Source organism: Zonotrichia leucophrys, chromosome 6, assembly GCF_028769735.1.
Source record: "Zonotrichia leucophrys gambelii isolate GWCS_2022_RI chromosome 6, RI_Zleu_2.0, whole genome shotgun sequence".
NCBI classification, from domain to species: Eukaryota; Metazoa; Chordata; class Aves; order Passeriformes; family Passerellidae; genus Zonotrichia; species Zonotrichia leucophrys.
Genome location: NC_088176.1, coordinates 25,273,334 through 25,294,972, shown reverse-complemented (window position 1 = coordinate 25,294,972; position 21,639 = coordinate 25,273,334). Strand labels below are relative to the sequence as shown.

The 21,639-nt window shown below is 42.8% G+C and overlaps 1 protein-coding gene across 4 annotated transcripts in view; it reads right to left on the bottom strand.

Moving 5' to 3' along the window:
* The window catches only part of NRG3 (neuregulin 3), a 501,669-nt gene that overhangs the window by 333,079 nt on the left and 146,951 nt on the right, over window positions 1-21,639 (bottom strand). Inside the window, exon 1 of one of the 4 annotated variants that reach the window (XM_064717133.1) lies at window positions 8,322-9,936. The exons of 2 other annotated variants lie outside the window; for them this stretch is intronic. In XM_064717133.1, coding sequence (XP_064573203.1) covers window positions 8,322-9,018 — 697 coding nt within the window. In that variant the 5' untranslated portion in view covers window positions 9,019-9,936. Of the gene's footprint in view, window positions 1-8,321; window positions 9,937-21,639 lie in introns of those variants that run through there. One more of the 4 variants, XM_064717132.1, reaches the window with a different exon arrangement.

The window sequence follows — 21,639 nt, the reverse complement described above, 5'->3', positions numbered from 1 at the left end:
TTCCAAGAGAATAACACACCTTATCTCCATCCCTGCCTCACAAGTTCTGACATCAGGGAGAGTTCTCAGCTCTGGAAAAGAGGCTATTTGCTATTAATACTAATTTATTGGTTTGCTATTGCACAGTGCTATAGCCCCTCTATCTGGTAACAGCCAGCAATCAAGGCTCAGTTCTTGCTGAACTAGAATCTTGAACTTTTACAGGAATGACACTGTGAAAGGAACAATGTAAAGTTTATTGCATATTTTGGTTTCAGAAAATAATAAATATTAAAATACATCTTGCCATCCCTAAAATTTTAGAAAGCATTTTTTATCTACAAGCTTCGTGAAAAAGTGAATTTTGGCATATATCTAGCTGAGAACATAATACAGAGAAAAACTACAAAACCAGAGATTTTCTCAAGAATAATGAAAAACAAAAATCAGGGAAAGAAATAGTTTGAAAGAGATGTATAAAAAAATTCATGACCCACGTGTCTTGCCACAGTCTACAGCTAAGCAACTGCAGTCCTCCAGAACACAAAGATTTCACTACAGAACTCATTTCAGGCAAAGGGTAAACAGGATGATGATATATTTTTCAAGGCAGTGCTAAGAATACACACACACACAAAGAAGATGTTCTAATGGAAACTCAGTTCTAATAAGCACATTTAAATAATGCTGGCAGTTTTTAAAAAGCTGATGTACATTTACTCACACAGGCATGTTTTGTAAGCACTCACGCTGCAATCTAAGACAGACGAACACATTTAATCACACAGATGTTCACATAAATTGGCCCTGATTCTGCAGATCCACAGTTCCACAAAACACAAAATGCATCACTAGCACCCCCTGAACTGGGCCTGTAATGTTTGCAAAACTTGGCCATACAGCAATCTCCTCATAAAAAATGAAAGACTATAAACTACTTTGTTCAGCACAATATCTACACGGAATACTATCAGGATTTCCTCCTGATAGTATTCTTCCTCAAAGCTTTACTATAAGAGTTACTAAATGACTCTGTGAAAGGTCTGAATTTTCATGCAAGCTAAAATACTTGCATGGTTAATACTTGGTTAATATTTCTATGAAGAGCACCTGCCACGTTGCACTGCTAATGTGCATCTTTCCTATCAGAGGAAAATACAAGTGGCAGGTGTGGATGGGACACAACTGTAGAATTGCCAAGAGATTAATTCAAATTTTAAAACAAAACAAAACAAAAAAAAGCCATAAACCCAAAGACAAACAAACAAAAAGATGTTAAAGTAAAAAGAAGAGCTTTTGTAGGTTTCTGGGTTGATTTTGCAAGGGCCAAAGCAGAATTCAGGTATTCCAAACCAAAGCTTCAGTTTATCATTTTACCCAGTTATATTTTCATTGGACACTGAGCCTTTTCCATTCTACCTGAGCTTTCCCCAAATGTTTAACTCCTGCAAAAATAAAAAATAAGATCACTCTGAGGAAAAAATGTAAATCATTTTGGACTTAAAAATTGGTTGCTCAACATGACAGGAAGAGAATTATTTTTGAAGCTGAATAGTTTATCTGCTACAGTCAGCAGTCAACATATCCACACCAAAAAGCATAAAAAAATAAAGGAATCAGGAGTAATGTGTTGTAAAAAAGACTTGACAATCATGAAATCATCCTATTTAAATGCTACAGGAGAAATACAGCTTTGGAAATCCAAAATACTGGTCTTAGAGGACAGAAAAGACTGGAAGAATACTGGAATAATTATTTTATATATATTTTTTTAAACATTACTGGGGTAATATTGAGTACATTGAAAAAGAGAAACAACCATTTAAAGAATTAGCAATAAGCATTTAGTTAATATATTTCTCTCTGCTACCTCCAAATTTCACCAGGAAGAGTTGATCCAATTAAGCACTTCTTCCATGAAAAGGACATGGAAATTTGTAAGTGCAGTTGCTACTTTAATTTTCTTCATGGCTGCTTTATTCTATTTCTTCCTCATGAAGGCATTCTACCAAGGGGCCCCAGAAACCTGTGTGACAGAAAGTAGAAGCCCATTCAATGCTGTAGTGTGTTCTTAAGTTCGTTAGTTTGCTCCCCCCATTTTCTGTATTACTTCCTGCTGCTACCCTGCCAGTTATGTTGCTATGGAAATGAAACTGCTCCTCCCTTGGTTTCTCTTATAAAGTGAAAGTTGTTTCCTCCTTGGGGTCAGTCAATCACTCTTTTTCTCCTCCCAGGTTTCGAGAATTTTCCTTTCTCTGGGAGGTATGGTTGGCTGTAGCCCCGGAGCCCCTCCTATGATTTATAACAGTTGGTTACTTTAGTGTATCAGTTATGTTTCGTACCTCCAAATATGTATTTCTATTGGATAGCCAGGTTTCCCTGCCTTCTTCCCCCCTTTTCCCTTAAAACCCTCTCCTGCCCCTTGTTCGGGGCCATTTGCTGGGTGTTTTCCCCTCCTTTGTTAGTTCTTCTGTAATAAACCGACAGTTTACCCCCAGCAAGTGGTCGCCTCCTAATTCGTCTCTCACCGCGCTGCTCCGAGCTATCCCCCCAGCTCAGCCCGAGGCCAAAGCCGCCGAGGGGGGCTGTTTTCTGATGCACAGGGGCCCTGGCCTTCGCCCCTCACCAGATAGCCGGATTCCAGGGCCGTTCACGCCCCCGCGCAATTCAAGAAGCACTTGCCCACTTGTGTGCATTTATTTTTTCTGTGCTAGTTAGAGGGCACCTGAATGCTCATCCTCTGTCTTTCCAGGGGTGAAATGCCCGCTCTCCAATGAAGATGCACTTTACTCAGTGGAGTGAGATTAGACATGAGGGGGAAGGTTAAAGTAAGAAAGCAGGTTTCTGAGCTGTCCACCTTGGAAATTCAGTTAGCCATGAGAAAACAGTTGTAGTTTTGATCTGAACCACACCTGTCCCATTAAATGACACTTCCAACCCTCACCATACTGAGGGAACTCAGTCTCTAGGAGAAAGAAAACATCTCCACAACACAAAGCATTCCATTGTTTCTCCTGTGTTTTGTCTACTCTTGTAATGCAAAATAGTAATAAAAAAGTACTTGTGCTTAATAGTAACAGTTACTACAAACCCCTTCCACGCAGCAGAACCTGCAAGAGACTTCCACATTAAAACAGATGCACTTCAGCTTGGCACTCAGTCTAACCAGCTCCAATGAAACCTCTGGGTTTCTCCCGTGAACTGCAGTGACTGGACAAGCACCAGGACCAAGGCAGCCAAAGACTGCTCCTGGGGTTACTACAGGCTTTGAGATCCTGATCCTCCTCCAAAACTGGGCAAATGCACAAATCCATGCTTGTATTGAGTGTCTGCACACACACATGCACAGCATTGCAAAGTTGTTCAAACACAGAGAAGCTCAAAAGGAAACCACCAGGCTCAGAGACAAACAAGCCTCTGCTTTTAACAAATTTATTTATATATGCTTGTGACCAAGCCATCCCACATGATTTTACTAGGCACTTCTCCTTGTGCCGCTTGTTTACAAAACAATCACAGGAGAAATCAACAAAACCAAACACTGGGAGTTTCAGGTACTTCCTGAAAACCATATGGGCTACAAAACTGAAAGTCAAGGCCAAATCCACAGCAATCCATGTGTTTACTGGGCTTTGCCTTCAAAGCAATGAGTCATATGACAAATGCACTGTGCAACACTAGACACAATTCTGTAGAGACAGGTCTTTTGCTTTAATTTTTAATTTCCATTTTCTGTGGGTTTAGATAAACCATGAACATTACTTTAGCATAATCCTTTGCAATGAATCAATACACTAATTTAATAATGGTATTCTGTTGTCAACATATAATATATCACATAATGTCCTTGTATAGATGCAAAAAAAAAATGCCAAATAAAATTCAAGGCTTTGCTTTCACCAGTGATCACAGGTTAAATCAATGTAATGACAAACTCTACAGTCCCCAGAAGAATTTCCTTCAGGGTTAAAAATCAGCATGGAATAATTTCAGCCATATCCCTCCCACTCATCGTGCCAGTGCTGTGCAAGCTCTTCTAGGTCATAGGATTCCAACAATCACTTTAATGAAGGGAAGAGAGAAGAAATATATCTGAATAGAATCAATGTACATATCTGAGTGGATCTTATTTAAATATTCCACTTCTTTATGAATACAGTGATAGCTGCTCTAGCCCCTAACTATAAAGAAGATTAAAAATGGAAAACGGAATTAAGTCCGGTATCTTCTAACTTAATTGAAACAGATGAAGCAAGTTATAGCTTTGAAATAAGAGAAATAAAATAAATTACAATAACTTTTACTTCAGTGATGTGGTTGCACATCTGTGTTTGTTATTTTTACCTTGATAGTAGCCTTCCTGTCAACATGTATCTAAAACAGGAAACACACATCCAATAATCTCTGTGATACTGACCGAAGGTATGTGAATAGAAAATAAGTGAGAATGAAGAAGAAACAAATGCTCTTAAAACCCCCAGTTGTTTGTCTCAGTATTTTTTTTCCAACTCAACAGCTTTTGAAGCATTTAGAATTGGTAGATAACTGGCACATTAATCTCAGTTAATGCCAAAGGCACGTGCTCTGCAGTCACGTGTGCTCCCCTCGATTCAATGACAGCTCACACTCGTCATGCCAAGTGTTCACAATCCATGTCATTTGCTGGCAGAAAGCTCCAGGGCTCTGGGAAGAGTAGGTCTGGTTTTACTACGGTTTGGCACCTCCCACAACACCCTCCAGTTGGTGAAAACCCCGCAGTTCCATCTAAGTGTCATCCTTAATGCGAAAAAGATATTTGAGTCAGTGCAAAATAAAACAAACAGCTTTTACCAAAATGTCAGTGCTGGTAGCAGTGCATCTGCCAGATGCTTGTTACTTGAACCCATGCTGTGCATAACAATCAGTCAGAGATATGACGAGGATAAACGACTGGACCAGAAAATCTTTAGCAGGAAATCAAAGTATACTCAGACTACCTAAAAAGAAAAAAGGGTTGCAATTGGACTTCACAAGATATATTGATTAAGTGTTCTGTAACGTCTCTTTTCTTGGTTACTATGCATTAGTTGAGCCCCACCTGCCTGACCTCAGTTCTCTGCATTAGCCTTTGGTCATATGAACACAAGAGAAACCACAGTGCTATTTCATAGCTGAATTCACACAGGAATTCTTTTAAGTACAGTATCTCAATTTGAGGATAATAACATTACTGAAGAACGCAGAATACCATGAAAAATGCATATTGGAAAAATCAGGGCATGACTCTTTTGAAATGAAACCAATGGCTTGATAAAAATAAAACCTCACTAGCATGTTCCAGGCTGTTGGTTGATTTTTCTTGATCCACAGGCTGGACTATCCTTCTAAATTAGCGACTGACTTTTACACTGAGCACTGGATGAAGAGGCTTAGGCTGAAAAGGCATGGTTCATACGTGATCATGGAAAACACACGCAGGCACAAGACACAGAGAGAAAGATTTGATGAGTAAGTGGCTTTTGCTTAGTCAGAACCTGAAGGATCTTCATCAAGAACTTTCAAAACAGCTAACAGATAGCTTGACTTTGAGTGAAACACAACCAAGAATTATTGTCATTATGCACACCCACAAAAAAAGAGAGATTTCACAACATCTCCTCAGATGAATACACACACAGAGAAAAGGCTTTACCAACACTTATTCAGGGGGGCAACCATCCGGCTTGCTGGAGAAATAACTCCTGTTTTGCCTCCTATTTTCCTAAGTCCTGCTTTGAGCCCGCTTTAACATGTTTAAACAATTAAATAAACTACAACATAAACTAGTATAAATAAAGATAGCTGCTTCTTTTCTTAAAAGCTGTGAAACGCTAAATAACCTATGACTCCTGCCCACATACGTGCCTTGCCAAGCCAGAGGATGACACAAGGGCATGCACTATTTTGCAGGATGGGGCATGAGATTCATCATGTCAGATTTGTATTCACTAGGTACAGCAGGATCCATGACTTTCATTTCAATAGCAGCTGGAACAACGGGCACAGAAGGAACACGCAGCTCATCCTGGGAAATTAGGATGAATTTGTTTAAAAAAAAACAAAACCCTTTCTTACTGAGAGCTATTAGTGGCAGACACAGATACTTGCTGTGGGGTCACACCATGTCAGCAGTTCACAGCACAAATACTGCATTTCTCCCTTCTCTCCCCTCAGTGCATACTGCAGCCTCAAAGAATTTTACATGTATCCGTAGAGATGCTCATATGTATCAGGAGAGTACAGCTGTAGGCTTTAAAAAATGTCCATATGCCCTACAAATTCAAATCCTTTTTATGTAATCTATTTAATCTTCCATTAATGATAATCTCTGCTATCAATGTGCCCAAACAGGGTCAATTTCTGCTGGATTTGCACTTCTAGCATTTCCATCCTATAACTGAGCTACATTTAATGAAGGGAAACACCCTGCTGTAAAAGGTATTAGCAGCCTCTCTAAAACAAAAAATAGTTAGGAAGCTCTGCAACTGCCAGGAACATCTCAAGATTGTGGTTTTTATTCTTCCTTTGTGTGTCTTGCACAGAGGAGAGTCCTGCCAGCTGAACATTATTTATTAATCAGGACATTCCTGCCTTCTATACCCTGTAAGGAGACAGCCTAGAGGGGCGGAAATTGCTGTGGATTTCTCTTACATACCCAACGAGACAGAAAGGGAAGAAAGGAAGAGATTGCAAGGGAGCATTTAGACCACGACAGATCCCACCTGGCAAGCCCAGGCAGATACACACACACGCACATCACAGCAGTCTGAAGAACCATGCAGCATATCTGGTTGAGAGAACTGAGAGCAGACATGTGGGTTGGAAATCTAGCTTCATTTGCTGCTTTGTTTTTAAAGAAGTGCCCTATACAGCTCCCCATACCTGAGTGAAACAGGCTGCATTGAGCTCCACAAAAGATTTTCCTTCTGGTAACTTCCAGTTACCTTAGGTTCTACCTACAGAACGTGCAGGCTTGGACACACCTGTAAGGGCTGCTTCTCCCTCAATTACTGTGGCACACACCGGCAAAACGAGTCATTGCCTCGTTAGCTCTTCTGATTTAGTGATAGCTTCATTCGTAATCATTGCCAGCCATCCGCCACCTGCACACCCACCCACCCACACATACACATCCAATTTGCTGTTCTTCTCCCAATTTTGTCAATTCACAAGATCAGCTTGCACTGCCTGTCCTCTCTGCTCCAGTGCTTATCAACAAATAGGTTTAACAGACAAAATAAAGTTCATATTGCATTCCAACAAAATCCTCCAGCAGAACACCCCTACATTAGCATACAAAAGGGGAACCCTGGGCTGTAAAAGGGGTTCAACCGAGCTGATGTTCCCAGTAGCGGCAGCTAAGAGTTAATGGAGGACACCCGGCTTTTCACTTCCTCTACTGCAGCCAAGAAAGCGCAGAATACTATAATACAGTATAACTGAGCATTTCACTAAATAGCATCGCATAGAAGTTCTTTTGGCTCGGACTGCATTTGTCCTAAGTAACCTTTATGAGAAGCTGAAAGTTGACGCACCCAGACCAAATGAATTTTCAGCTTTAGCCCGAATCCTTCCGTTTGTGCTTGGGAGGGTGGGAAGAACCAGCCAGCAAGCATCAATCGGAGAACTAGCCCCCTCCTCTGCTTAAAAAAAAAATAGTCGGGTACGGCACCACGGTGCTGTGGCTACACACGGGAGCCGGCAGAGCGCTGGGATGGCTCGCACATCCTCGGGGAGCCCCGGGCTCCTTCCCGGCGGAGCTGCCCGGGGCTCCTTCAGGAGCGGGGACGGAGAGAGCATCCCTGCGGAACCCGCCCTGGTTTCAAGGGAGACGAGCGTGCAAGAAGCCGAACTCCGTCACCAGCAGAGAAGTACATGCACAGCGCAGCCCGCATCTGCTGAGGACCACTCTCTCCACGCTGCCCTTTCGGGGGGGTCATCACTGGTCCCTCTCGCTCAGACACTCCCCAGCATCTCCCAAGTACCTTTCACAGACCAGCCTACAAGGGGAAAGGGGGTCTGCATCCTTCCCAAAACCACAACCGAAAAGCATTCTCCTCAAATGGCTGCTCCTGCCTCAACATCCATCACACAAGCAGGGAACTTGCCGGGGATAAAAAGGGGGCGCAAGCAGGGAAGGGAGAAAGAAGCGCAAACTTCGGAGCTCTCCGGCTTCCCGCACGGCACGGGAGCGGCACGGCGGCCAGCTCCGAGCGCCGCATCGCCCCGGCCCGACCCCGCGGGCGCTCGGCCAGCGCCGGGTCCGAACGGGGCGAGGCGCGCAGCGAGCGGCCCGAGGGCGCGGGGCGGCCGGCGACACTTACGGGTTTTGGGGGTCGTGCTGGCCTCCGGCGTGGTGGTGGTCGACTCCTGGAAGGGAGACAGGGTCCAGGACGGCGCCGAGTCGTGGACGTAGATCTTGTAGGAGGAGGTAGCGTGTGCCGCAGTGGGCCAGGCGGGCAGCGGCGGGGTGCTGGGGGCGGCGGGCGGCGGCCGGGCGGCGCGGCCGGCGGTGCCGGGGGGGCCGCTGGCGGGCGGTGCCGTGTGCGGCGGCACGGGGTGCCGGGGCGCGGTGGGCCGCGGGCCGCCCCGCGCAGGGCCGCGGGTGCCGGGGGGCCGCGGGGGAGCCCGGCTCATGGTGGTGAGGCGGGGGCTGACCCGGCTGGGCGGCCGCGGCGTGGCGGCGGCGGTGGTCTCCGCGCCGCGGGGGGGGGCGGTGGGCTTGGAGAGGAAGAAGGGGTCCTGCCCCACGCCCTTGGCGTCCATCAGCTCGGTGGGGACGTACTCCTTGACGGAGCCCACCACGATCCACTTGAGCAGCATGAGGCTGAGCCCCAGCCCGATGAAGCCGATGAAGAGGGGTACCACGCACAGCCACGTCTGCTGCCGGTTCCAGACGATGCAGTCGCTGCAGCGCAGCTCCCGCGGCGGCCCCCCGGCCCCATCCCCGCCCGGGCCCCCCGCCGCAGCCGCCGCCTCCGCCGCCCCGGGCGCCGCGGCACCCGCAGCCCCCTCGCTCATCCTAGGGGCCGTCCGCAGCGCCGCCGCGGCCCCGGGGCATCAGCGCGCCGCGGCTGCCGGCGGCATGCGGCGGAGAGCGGAGGGGAGCGCGGCGCGGTGCGGGCGGGCGGCGGGAGCGCCCCGCTCAGTCACGCCGCCGGCACGGCATGCCCCGCGCCGCGCCGCCCCGCGCAGCCTCCCGCGGCCGCGGAGTCAGCGGGACGGCCGCGCCATCCGCCGGGCGCCCGACTCTGCTGGAGCTGCTCGCTGCAGCCTCGGCGCTCTTCTTCTTGTCCCTCCGCTAGAAGGTTTTTCTTCTCTTTTCCCTTTTTTTTTTTTTTTTTTTCCGGGTAATAAGTCGAAAGGATCAGCCTCCTCGGTTAATTTATTTTTTTATCCCAAGCGTGCGGCTCCGGCGACGCGCAGGTACATTCCTTCACATTCACGCACCTTCTCGCCTCTCCTCTCCCCTCGGGGCTCGGGGGATCCTTTCTTTCCGTCTTTCCTTCCTTCCTTCCCTCCCCCGCCCGCTCGGCTCCTGCCTATGCCCGGCCGCGGCGCAGCAGCATCCCTCGGCGGCTCCGCGGGGAGGCGGCGGCGCAGCGCACCCGCCACTCCGCGGCCCCGCGGCCAACCCGCGGCCGGCGCCGGGCCAGGGAGGCCGATCCGCGGGCGGGGCCCGGGGCAGGAGGCACGGCTCGGCACGGCTCCGCGCAGCTCCTCCGCGCCCGCGCTAAGTCCGGCCCGGCATCAAAACTCCGGCGAGGATTCCCGAAAAAAAATAAAAATTAAAAAAAAAATAAAAAAAATTTGAATAATCCACACACGCGCAAAAAAAAATAAAAATTAAGATGAAACCCTGGAGGGAAGCGGCAATGACCCAGTCGGCAAAAAAATATACGGATCCGGCAAGTAAATGGGCACGCAAAGGCAGCTCCTGCCAAGCTTGCAGCTTGGGCTCGATTGTGTATTCCTCTGGCAGCGCCGCGGAGGCAGGCGAGCGCGCACCGAGCAAGGCGCCTCCCACCAAAGCCTAATGGTGGTTTCTTAATGCGCACAAGATAAATAAATGATCCAGGCAAACCCCTCGGGAGGGGGTATGCTACGGCAAACGGAGCCTAGGAAAGAAAGGCAAGGAAGGAAAAGGGAAAGAAAAGCAAAAGAAAAGCTGCAGGAGCGGGGGTGCGGGGTGGGGGCGAAGCTGCCGAGCCCATCCTGTGGCAGGATCCGGCAGGCTGGAGCTGCAAGCAGCAGAGCCCCGCGGGGCGCGGGGTGCGTGTGCCGCGGGGGTGGAGACACCGCCGCCAGCGAGCCGGGGCTCGGGACACGGGTTAGCCCACCTCGGTGCCGCCCCACAGGTATCAACCGGCAGCGTTGTGTTACTCTGGTTTACAATGGGATTATCTGAAGAAAAACAAACAAAACAACCCACCACACACCTGCAGCAAAAGGACACTTCATGCAGCAGCTGGGGAGAAACTGACGGCACAGCACCATGCCGAGGTTGCCAGACAAGTTCTGGTATCTTAACTACTCTGGCTTGTTTGGTCTACAGCAAAGCTGAATTCCCAAGTTCAGTGTAGTCAACAATGGCTACTTTCATTTATTGGGCAAACATTTCACCAGCTGGGGTGGTCACTGAAGGGTTAACAGCAGTTTGCCAATGGTGGCTTGATTCCCATTTTCAAAATTTTAGAGAATTTTATAGAATTTTGCATTTACAGATGTTCTTAACCCGTTCTTCTGACCTGTTACCTTTTTGGTGTCCATTTCTGATATTGATGCGTAGGTATCATTTCCTTAGTCATGTATTTAAGGGTACTGATTTTTCTATAGGATAAGTGAGCGGAAAAGTTGGAAACAATCTGTGAACTGCATTTGTTCTGTGTATAAAGAGACAAATAGAGAAAATAAAATATTGCAACTGAAACATACCTGCTTGATATTTTTCCTCCAGAATGAAAGTTAATACCATTTGAAGTATCTATATTACATTAACTAGATATCTAGATTATTGTCACTTCAAGAACTCCCTTTGGAGTTTGGCAGCTCCTCCAAAATAGTTCTCTGCTAACAGATCTGTGGAAGTGGTTTATCAGGTAAGAGTACTATTTAAACATTTCATAAAATCCCCCCAATTCGGCATTGGAAAACATTAATTTAGGGGTTTCTACTCCTTTAGTGAAGAGAAAAAAGGATTAGGAGAAAGCACTTAGAAAGAACCACAAATGGATGCCAAACAAGGCAAACAAATGAGAAAGATGGGGAAGTCTTGCAAATCCAGGGAATATTTTTCACTGATTTTATGGAAATATGGACCCAGATGCTTTCAGTCGTGAGTGCCTGTCCTACAAAGTTCTCACCTTCCTTGTAAGCTTGGAATAGCTTTGTCCTGCTATGTGCTTTGTGTTGCCTTTACAAATATCCTTCAGCTCCTGCCTCTTCCGTAGCCATATTGCAGTTCACTAAGCCCAGTATGAATCACTCTGTTTTCATCCTCAAATAATTTGTACGTGCTTCTTGGAAGAACAAAAATGTTTTACAACACTTCCATGACAGAGAGCTTTTATTTTTCTCATGACTACATCCTGAACTCTGAAAGAGTTTCCCGAGTCTCAACTGCACTTCTTCACCCACTATGATTTTCAAGATATCAGCTCCTAAATTTTGCAATGGTTCTAATGGAAGACATGAGGATGTGATACCATTAAGATCACTCAAGTGTAGCCATTTGTTTAATATTGGAAGACTTCCTGTATTATTAGTAAATATTTTTTCAGGCTTATTTCCTTACCATTTCCCATTCTTATTGAGGGTTGACAAACTATTCTTGAAATTGATTATGGAATGCTTTCAATGGACCTTACTTGAGTGAATTACTTAAAACCAGCCATTACCCTGACATGTTAATTAAGTTCCTACCAATGACTATTAGCCTCTTGAAAAAAATTCTTTGGTCTAAAAATATGAAATGGATCTTGATGCAAGAATCTTCCCTTAGCCTCATAGTAAATGCAAATGTATTTCAAATAGGTTATCCTACAGTTAGAAAAAAAAAGTCATTCATCTAGACAGATACCTTAATGAAGGCATTGTCTTCCTGTAAGAACTTAGTCATGAGTTAAAATGTTATGATGTATACAAAAACACAGTCTATAAATGCTTTTAGCTTATTTCTCTGTCCTTAAAAATTAATATTCAAATCATAATCAGTTTCTCAAATCAGCCCACTCTTGTTAAACTGAATCTGTTCCATGCATTAATTCTAATTTACGTAGGTATTTGGTAGCTCTCACTTGCATTTCTTCCTACTCATTTTGTATCATAGCCCAACTCCTTTACTTTTTCTGGAAATATGTTTATCACGATCAGAAAACAATATGTAATTTGTTTTTCTTGACTTTTCTTCATAATATGCAAAGAAATCTGTAGTATCTCCTTGAGGACATCTGTGACTGGAGTGGATTAAAATTACTTATCTATGATGGAGTCAGAAGTGGTATTTTCTTAAGGACTGCTGTGGCACGTGTAACAGGTACACCATTTATGCAAGTACCCCCTTTGTTTGTCACAGGAGGCTGAGAGTAGGTATGGCCCAGCTGATGGTTCTGCTATAAGGGTGCTGCTCCTGCTTGGCTTCACACATGCCTACAGCCATTATTTCAAATAATGAAATGTAATGGGTGAGTTAAGGGAGTTAGATTATTGTTTAACTGTTATAATGGAATCAGAGCTAGAAACCTCAGGGTAACTGTCCTTGGAAGAGCCAACAAAAGAAGCGGAAATTCAAATTTGGAAAATCCAAACCATGAAATGGAGCTACATCCATTTCAGCATGTAAACAATAAGCATGTGGGATGCCTATACCCCAGCCCTGCATACACACACAGCTAAAAGCCTTTCTTTCCTTCCCAGGTTTATAAAACACTGAAGACATTCCTTGTTATCCCATGTAAGTATCATCTCAAGTTTTGAGCAACAAAACCTCCACAATTAATTTGCTTTATAGTGTGATCAACATCTGAGAGCATAACCAGTCTTGAATTTGTGAGTTGCTCCAGCAGCCATCTCACCTGCTGTGTTCTGGTACTTCAGCAGGTGGATGTGGTGAATAAAAGAGAATTTCCCAAAGGATGCCTGAATTGGGGCTGGTTATATAAATAGGTGTTACACTACTTCCCAAACTAGGCCATTTGAATATTCTTTACTTAATTCTTCCTCTTAGCTTTCCTCCAGCTCAGCTACATCATACAGATCTCTAGTGGTCAGCTCACAGGCGAGGAAAACCTTGCTTGTTTTTGTCTGAGGTCAGCATGTAAGTGTATTCCCTGTTCCAGGTGAAATGCACAGCCAGCATTCCATTCTCCAGCACTCAGAAATGAGTGCTCCTCCCATGCTGACTGCTAAAACAGACCTACACCACACAGGCCAAGTTTTACTCAGCCATCCTCAGGGACCTGTTTGCAATGTGGTACCTCAAATATTGAGTTCTTAATGGGTGTAAGGAGTTCTCCCTTCCCCCAGGTGCAACAGGTGAGAAAAGCAGTGCAGAGCTGCTCAGCACAGCAGCCACTTGAGATGTGAGCAGCCTGCTCGTTTGCAGTGTCAGTCCCAGGCAGGTGTGAGGTGAGTGACACTTCATTTTGGGTTAAGGAGAGGCTGCTCTCCCTCACTGCAATATAAACTCTGAATAACAGCCCCATAATTAAATTAATTGGATAAGAGAGACCTATCCTGTCACATGGTGCAAGTGTGTTGGTTCCTCCTCAACAGCATTCAGCCCTAGGTGACTCAAGTCATGTGCAGCCAATTTGCAAATGCCCAGGCTGTCACTAAATATTTAAAATTACACTTGAATATTTAGAATTACACAATGAATATATACAATTCAAATATTTATCTTGGCATGGTTTGTAATGATGAAATGAAATATTACATTATATTAACAAAAAATCCTACACCTCGAATCCTACAAAACATGTTTCAGTCAGGAAATAATATTAAAACAAATACTTTCCTTGGAGGAATTCATTGCTGTGTAACTGAAAACCTAAATGCCTGACTCACTTTTTATCAAATCAAATTTTCAATATTCTCTACATTCAACTGACCATAAATTCTAAAGATTTCAGTGGGATAAATTCTGTTTGGCTTTTTAAATTCTGATTTTAGTCGTATTGTATCAGTCCCTTAAGAACACACTTAATAATGATTTCAGACTGAGAAATATAGTGACTGGTCTTAACAGCGCCCTTGTGACATACTGAAGCCACTGCAGCATAAGAGAAATGAATATATCACTCTTCAAGCCTTTGTAACCCCTGAGATTTTTATCAGGAACATCAATTTAGGATGCCTGAGAAAGAAATAATTGAAAGCAAACATGAAAATGCCATCAAAAGGGCTTGCTCCAAAGTGGGATGGAGTCAGCAGAAATCTCTCAGTATACTGCAGTCTATCTTGGACTGAGCCCTAAATCAAAATTCACATCTTTCCAAGATCTGTGACAAAAGAGTGAAAGCAGCAAATGGAAAAGCCTATGAAGCAGTCATTAACAGAAAAGAAAGTTAAAATTATTTACTATTGTAACTTATTACCAAATATTTCCTGAAAATCTACACTTTTTCCATCCCAGTAAGGACACCTGATCCCACTTATGAAAAAAAGTGAATATATATAATATTTCAGACTTTGGGATCTTTTCTTTTTCAGTTGAACATTCTTTGCTGTCCCATGTAACTTCTACCCAGTGCAGCTCTGTGTTATTTGCTGGATATTTTGGATATGATTCCAATAGCTTTAGGAGGTTCAACAGTTTTGCAGGAACCTCTTCAAAGCTGCCCTGAATGTCCAGAAAAGCAACAGGTAGAAAAAGCCAAGGGGAACAATCTCCTTATCCTTCACATAAAACAAAGGGAGTTCATTCTGTCAAACTTAATGGAAATAATTTTGTGGCATCCATCCTTACACTAATATTTGAATGACCCTTTGAAGTAGAAAAAGCTCACAGGAACTCATAATTCTGATAGCTTAATCAGGAAGAAAAAGTGGATCTTTCATCTTTAAAGCTTTGAGACATCCATGAAATCAGTCAAATTTTCCAAGCACTTAACTCTTTGTAGATTTCAGCTATGAAGGAAAAACATGGAAGTTTTTTTCCTTCCACAGAAGAGTCAGAATAAACTTTTTTCTCAGTGCCCCTGCTTAGCTCTGAGGAACTTTTCTGTAACTAGCTACACCAGCATAAAGAGATATGGAAAATAAAACAGATGGGTTTATGACTGCTGTGCATTTCTGAATGTATTTTTGTATGACTTAGGTATGCATGTGTAAATCCATGGGACCTGATAAGATGCCCCAAGAGCCTTGAAGAAATTGGCTGATGTGGTTGCCAAGCCACTCTCAAGGACATTGGAAAAATCACAGCAGCCAGGTAAAGTTCCTGACAGGAAAAATGGAAACATTGCATCCATTTTAAAATGGATGCAAAGGAGGACTCTGGGGACACTGCTCTGCCAGCCTCGTCTCCGTGTCTGAGAAAATTGTGGAACAAATCCTCCTAGAAGTGCCTCTAAGGCACATGGGCAGGGAAGTGATCCAGGACAGCTTCACCAAGAGCCCTGAAGATGAGGGATGGGCCATGTCTCCTGTGAGGAAAGGCTGAGAGACTGGTTCAGTCTGCAGAAGGGGCCAGCGAGACCTCACTGCAGCCTTTCAGCACTTCAAATATACAGAAGATGGGAAGAGACTTTTCAGCAGGGCCTGCTGTGATAGGACAAGGGGGAATGGTTTCAGACCAAGAGAGAGTAGCTTTAGACTGGACCTAAGGAGGAAATCTCTCACCCTGGGGATGGTGAGGCACTGGAACAGGTTGCCCAAAGAGGCATGGGTGCCCCATCCCTGGAATAGGTCAGGCTGGATAGGACTCTGGTCTAGTTTAAGATGTTCCTGCTCACTAAAGGGGAACTGAAACACACGACCTTTAAATGTCCTTTCCAACACAAACCACTCCATGATTCTGTGATTTTCATTTAACTGCACGTGGACAGACACCAGAGACGGGCATTGAGAAGTAAAACAATGCCCAGAGCAAGACAGCTGCTGAATAAATATTTCAAAGAGAACAACCAATGGAAAATTAATTGATAAATATCTATATTTAAAGCTGTGTTAAAAAAAAAAAAAAAGAAAAAAATTGAGAATGTACTCTGGAAATTTTAGGATTTTGAAACATAGAGTTATCAACAGGCCAATTTACAACTCCACCAGGTTGAAAAGGAGATTTTCTTAAAAAAGAACTAGGATTCAACCTTAAACTAATTAATTGCCAATGTGCAAGCCTGTCCTTCCACTTATGGGCACTGTAGGTGTTAACATTTATTTGTCCAATGGAAAACTAGAGATGCATTAGGTAACCTAAAATCCCAGGTAGTAATTCTAAATCATAGCACTCTATTTCTTTGTGTGCACTATGACTAGACTGATGCACAGCCTTTGTCAAAGTAGTTATTTTCTACAGCTCAATAATCAGGGATTTAATATTTAATAAGAAATACCATGCCAGTAACAATATACCTTGCATGCTCTGATGTTTTAATAATGGTGAGCATGATAAACAAAGAGATATAAGGTTTATTGAAAGAGTTTGTTTTCTTTTGTGGTTTTCGTGTTGCCTTTTTTCACCAGACCAGCTGAGCTAGTTGGCTGAAGAAAACAAACTTTCAGTCACACAAGGCTTTATTTTAAATGCTTTCTTTCCTGAAAAAATTACATTTCTAATGTCACTAACAGATCCAAAGGGAAAGCAGGAAAGCTTTTAGAAATGTGTTTGTATGTATGTATATCAACGTAGACATGTATTGGTGTGTAAATGTAGATCTATTTGAGAAGGAAATGTTAAGGCTGTGGAGTAAACAGAATCTGTGAATTTGTCCCTTGGCTGTGGAACAAAGCTCTGTGACTTTGTCCCATTTGGTACCAAAGCAGACACCAATCAGCTACTAAGAGATTCCACAGCTATTTCTGCATACAAATATAAATATGCAAATATTCCTGGGTCTAGAAGAAACATAATGCAGAACTATTTCATTTGACCATATTTTCAGGTCAAATTAAGCATCCATGGCCCACCAGGAGATTCTGGCACTCAGAAATTGAAACACGTCTCTCACAATCAGTTGGGATGTATGGAGGAGCCCTAAACAAGACAGCTCTAAAATGTTTTTTTAAGAACAAAATCATGTAAGCTCCCAATCCCAAACTGGGACCAGAATTTTTTTATCTCTTTTCTGAGTAAAAGGAAGAATTTTATTTAAAACAGCCATCATCAAAGCTGTGACACTGCTCAGCTACTCATTTGTTCTACACAGCCATTCACACTTTCCTTCATCTCTTTGAGAAATTGAACTTTTTTAAGGAGAAACCTCTCTGGTCAGTCAATCTCTCTATAATCAGAGAATCAAGCTCAGCAGAATGGTAAATCGGGACTCAGAGGTCAGAAATTAATATTTCAAGCTTTATAGCTCCCTCATCATCCAAACCTGTGGTCAGGGAATTATGAGTGTCCCCAAGGTCTCTCATAAGCTGCTCTCTTCTGCTATTTCTTCATTTCCTGTATTTCTACCCTGGAATTTAGTACAGCACAACAACTTCCACAATGCAGCAAAATCTTGTTCAAACAATAGTGCTTTAAATAATTTTCATTGTTTATCTGGACATCTTATGTAGAGCATCTGTGTCAAAAGTGCTGCAGAGCACCTGTTTCCATTAAAATTGCTGGTGAATTGTATGAATTCTGCGTAAACCTAACTTGCAGAAATTGATGTGCCTGAACGAAAGGTTTAACTTAGCTTCTATAATTGTATAAGTCCAAGTGTACCCTCCCTCTGAAGGCAAGGAAAGATCAGCTTACAGATTTCATTATTTCTGCACTCTTGAGGATATGCCCTAGAATCAGATGTTCTGCACAGAGCCCTCAAATTCAGCCTCCATTCCTCAGCCTTGCTGTGCAAGCCAAGCTGCACTGACATCACAAGAAATTTTCCCAAGCAGCTGGTGACAAACAGCTTTCTAATACAAAATTGCCCCTAAAAATAAATATGCTGCATCTATAAATTCAAAAGTATACATAGGCTTGTATATGAAGAACAGAAAATCTCTAACCTTTGCTCTGAGAAATAAATCAACTGCATCTCACAAACACAGGGATATCCTCGTTTTTGTAAATTTATCTTTCAGTCACTGTCTTCACTCACTGATTTTGCACAAACTGCCCTTATATGCTGAGCTGTCTTTCTATTCTACAATGAGGAAGCTTTTAATGATTAAGAATCCTTTTGATTTAGCAGTGATATAATTTTAATTATTTCCCCACCATGGTCCAACCATTAATTCTTATGAGGTAACAAACCTCCTGGTATGGTAACATAGCTCCTGGGTCTCTGGCCCTTGCTTTATCTCCTGCTTGTTCGTCCTAAAAGCTTCTTTTGATTGAGTGAGAGAAAATCAGGCAGGCAAATATACACATAGCTGTACACAGTCTGGCTCTCTCCACAGCATTCTGCTTACACACTAGTGAGATAAAAATTACTTCTAAGATGAAAAGCACTTTTCATCTTGGGACCCCATTTCCTATCACATAGAACTTTCCAAAAATATGTTACTTTTGAGATATATGTGATTTCAACACTAGCAATGCCAGCTGAAGTGGGAACTTTGAAAGAGATGTTAAGCTACATCAGTTTGATCATTAAAGTTATGCAAATGGAAAAACACATTCCTTCCTTTTAAATTTTGCTTCGTTTTAGTTGCAATCATAAGATCCAAGAAGTGAGGATGGTGTTTAAATGTCAGAAGCTTGACAGCATCTCAGCACAGTCCCAGCTGTGGTCAATAGTAGAGCTTGTCTGTATTTCAACAGGAACAGGATTTTACTCACAGTCTTCACAGAGCAGCTGAGAGCTGACTCAAGTGAAGCTGCAGAGATTACTTGTCTGTAGGAGCAGGCAGCAGATTTCACTGCACACCATCAGCTCAGGAAGTTCTGAAGCAAAAAGCACCAACCCAAACCAGTGCTAGGAAGAGAGACTTGTACTGCCCATCTCATGATGTCCCTGTTAGCACACACTGCTGGCTCTCACTGCCCTGCAACACAAATGCCAGCTCCTTGTCAGGAGAGCGTGGTGCTGCAGTGTCCTCCAAGAGGTTTATCTCTGAGGCAGCTGCCACTAGCTACCCATTTCAAATACATGAAGAATAAGTTGTATGAATAGTGTGGAAACTCTCCAGGAAGCGCTCAGGACCTGTGCTGGAAAGCATCTCCCCTAAAGCCAGCAGAGGTGTTCAGTTCAGGCTTAAGCAGAGAACTTCCCTGAGTCATGGCATGGGAGGTTCCCTCCCTGTGACATTCCAGGCCTTTACTTACTGAAGCAAAAAGGTTTTTAATTAGAAATAATTTTCTTCATTAAAGACCAGTAGGATAAGGACAGTCACCATTTGATGAAATACAATTGTCCTATCATCTTTCTTATCCCAAAGAGATTTTAGTTTGGCAGTTATTGTGTCTACTTTATTTTTAAAAACTACATAATCACACAAAAAACAACCAAAAAAAGAAGTTGAATTATGAACGGGAAAACTCTGAAGAACAAATTTTTGAAATCATTGCTCCAACATATGACCAATGGCAGTGCAGTAATTTAGCCTCATGTTTTATACTGAGGCTATTGAATTAAAGAGATCTTTCTTATTAATATAGAATATTTTATATTCTTATTATCAAGCTGCCATGAAGTTTGCAATTTGGCCAAGTAAACCAGATCTACTGTAAAAGCCAAATATTGTCATGCCTACACAATCTGAATTACCTATTGGCTCACAAGTGGCCATGCTCATTATTTTTATAAAATAATAAGAGACTTCAATTACTTCAGCTTTAAATGTAAAATCCTCAAAATCCTCATCTCTCTGAGAATCCTGAGACAACACATTGAGAAGATAAATCTATGGCCAAGGTAGCTGAAAACCAAAACCAACCAGAAAAATAGAGAATTTTTTTCTTTTTTAAGAACAGATTAAAACTCAGAGCAAGAGTAATTGCAATCTCTTTTGTTTTTTGTTTTTCCTGAAGCTATGCAGGTCAGTTTTTATGTTAAAATACTGTACAACATACTCAGGTATGAAGAGCTTGCATTTTTATTCTAATTTGTTTTCCTTCAGGTTCAGAATTACCAGCAAAGAAAATTGCTCTAATTGCAGTGCTTTGCATAGAAATAGTGATTATAGCTCAGTGGATTGGTAGGACACGACACTGCACAACTTATTAGATCAAACTGAGTGAAGCCTACACCATACAAACTTTTAAAATGTAGGTAAAGCAAGTTAAGCTCTCTCAGCAAATCTAAATATTTATAACCCAAAATTATGGGTGTCAACCTGCCAGGCACATGACATGATCCCTGATTCAGAACTATGAAATAATCATAGGGAAAAGCTGCCACAATATAGGATGTCATTAAAACCCAACAGCAGCAAAATCAATTTTAATTAGATCCCAAGAAATGAATATGTAGAGACCAAAAGCCTTTCTTCAATATATTAATACAGTTTTTTTACTTGGTTAGTTTTATGGAATTCATCAAAGGGATGCTGAGTGACTGAAAAGGGGCACATGAAAGCACTGAGATTGTGAATTGCATACAGAGATATTTCTACATTTCCAGATATTTATTTTTATTCTAATGAATACTCTCATAGAGAAAGCAAATATCTGGAGGACAGCACAGCTCTCTAAGCCTGTACATTCAGAATGAAGTACCTCAATCTACTACTTATGACCAAATTATAATTGTCCATAAGAAAACAAGGCTGGGCACTTCATGTACTGGAAGTTGTCATTTCCTAACTATTACTTAGATTCCAGTTGCAGTGGATATACACTGGATTTTACAGATCAGTAGTATTATAGCACAAATTACTTGAGTTCTGGCCCATTACTTAAATCCAAGCACCATTTTTCTGAAACTAAATTACAGTGTATGTTTCCTAAAGTGCAGATCACAAATCTAGCTAGTGGCAGAGATTTTAATGGGCATGTTTATTTTTTTTTTCCCTGAAGTTTCAATTTCTGGCTTATAGTCAAAAAAAGAAGCTTTTTTGTTGTTGGATGCCAGTGATGATGGGAGAATGGATTAGGTCAGGCCCTGTCAGCGTATGGAGGAGTGGCTGAGGTGATGAGACAAGTAATCTCTTCCACCACTTTAGCATTTCTTGTACCCTGCAAAGCAGTTTAGTCTGAAACATTTCCTAGTTTGCAGACTACAATTATCATATGCTTTGTTTATATACTGTTATCTTCACTTGTTAATAATTCCTGACAGGAATAGAAGACTCTAGGAAGTTAACACGAAAAGCTGGAAGCAAGATGCAGCTGAAAATCACCTTAAATGCTTTCCAATAGTCCCACCTTTCCTGCCAAGCTCTGTTTCACCACTCAGCTCAGCCTGGATGCTCTTATGAACCACTCACACTGCACAGCTAGCTCAAGGCAAGGAAGCCTGCATATTTAACATTTTGCTGTCTGTAAAACTCATGGAAAACTGAGGTTTCCAATTGCATTGCACAATGCATATTGTGTTTTAAGGA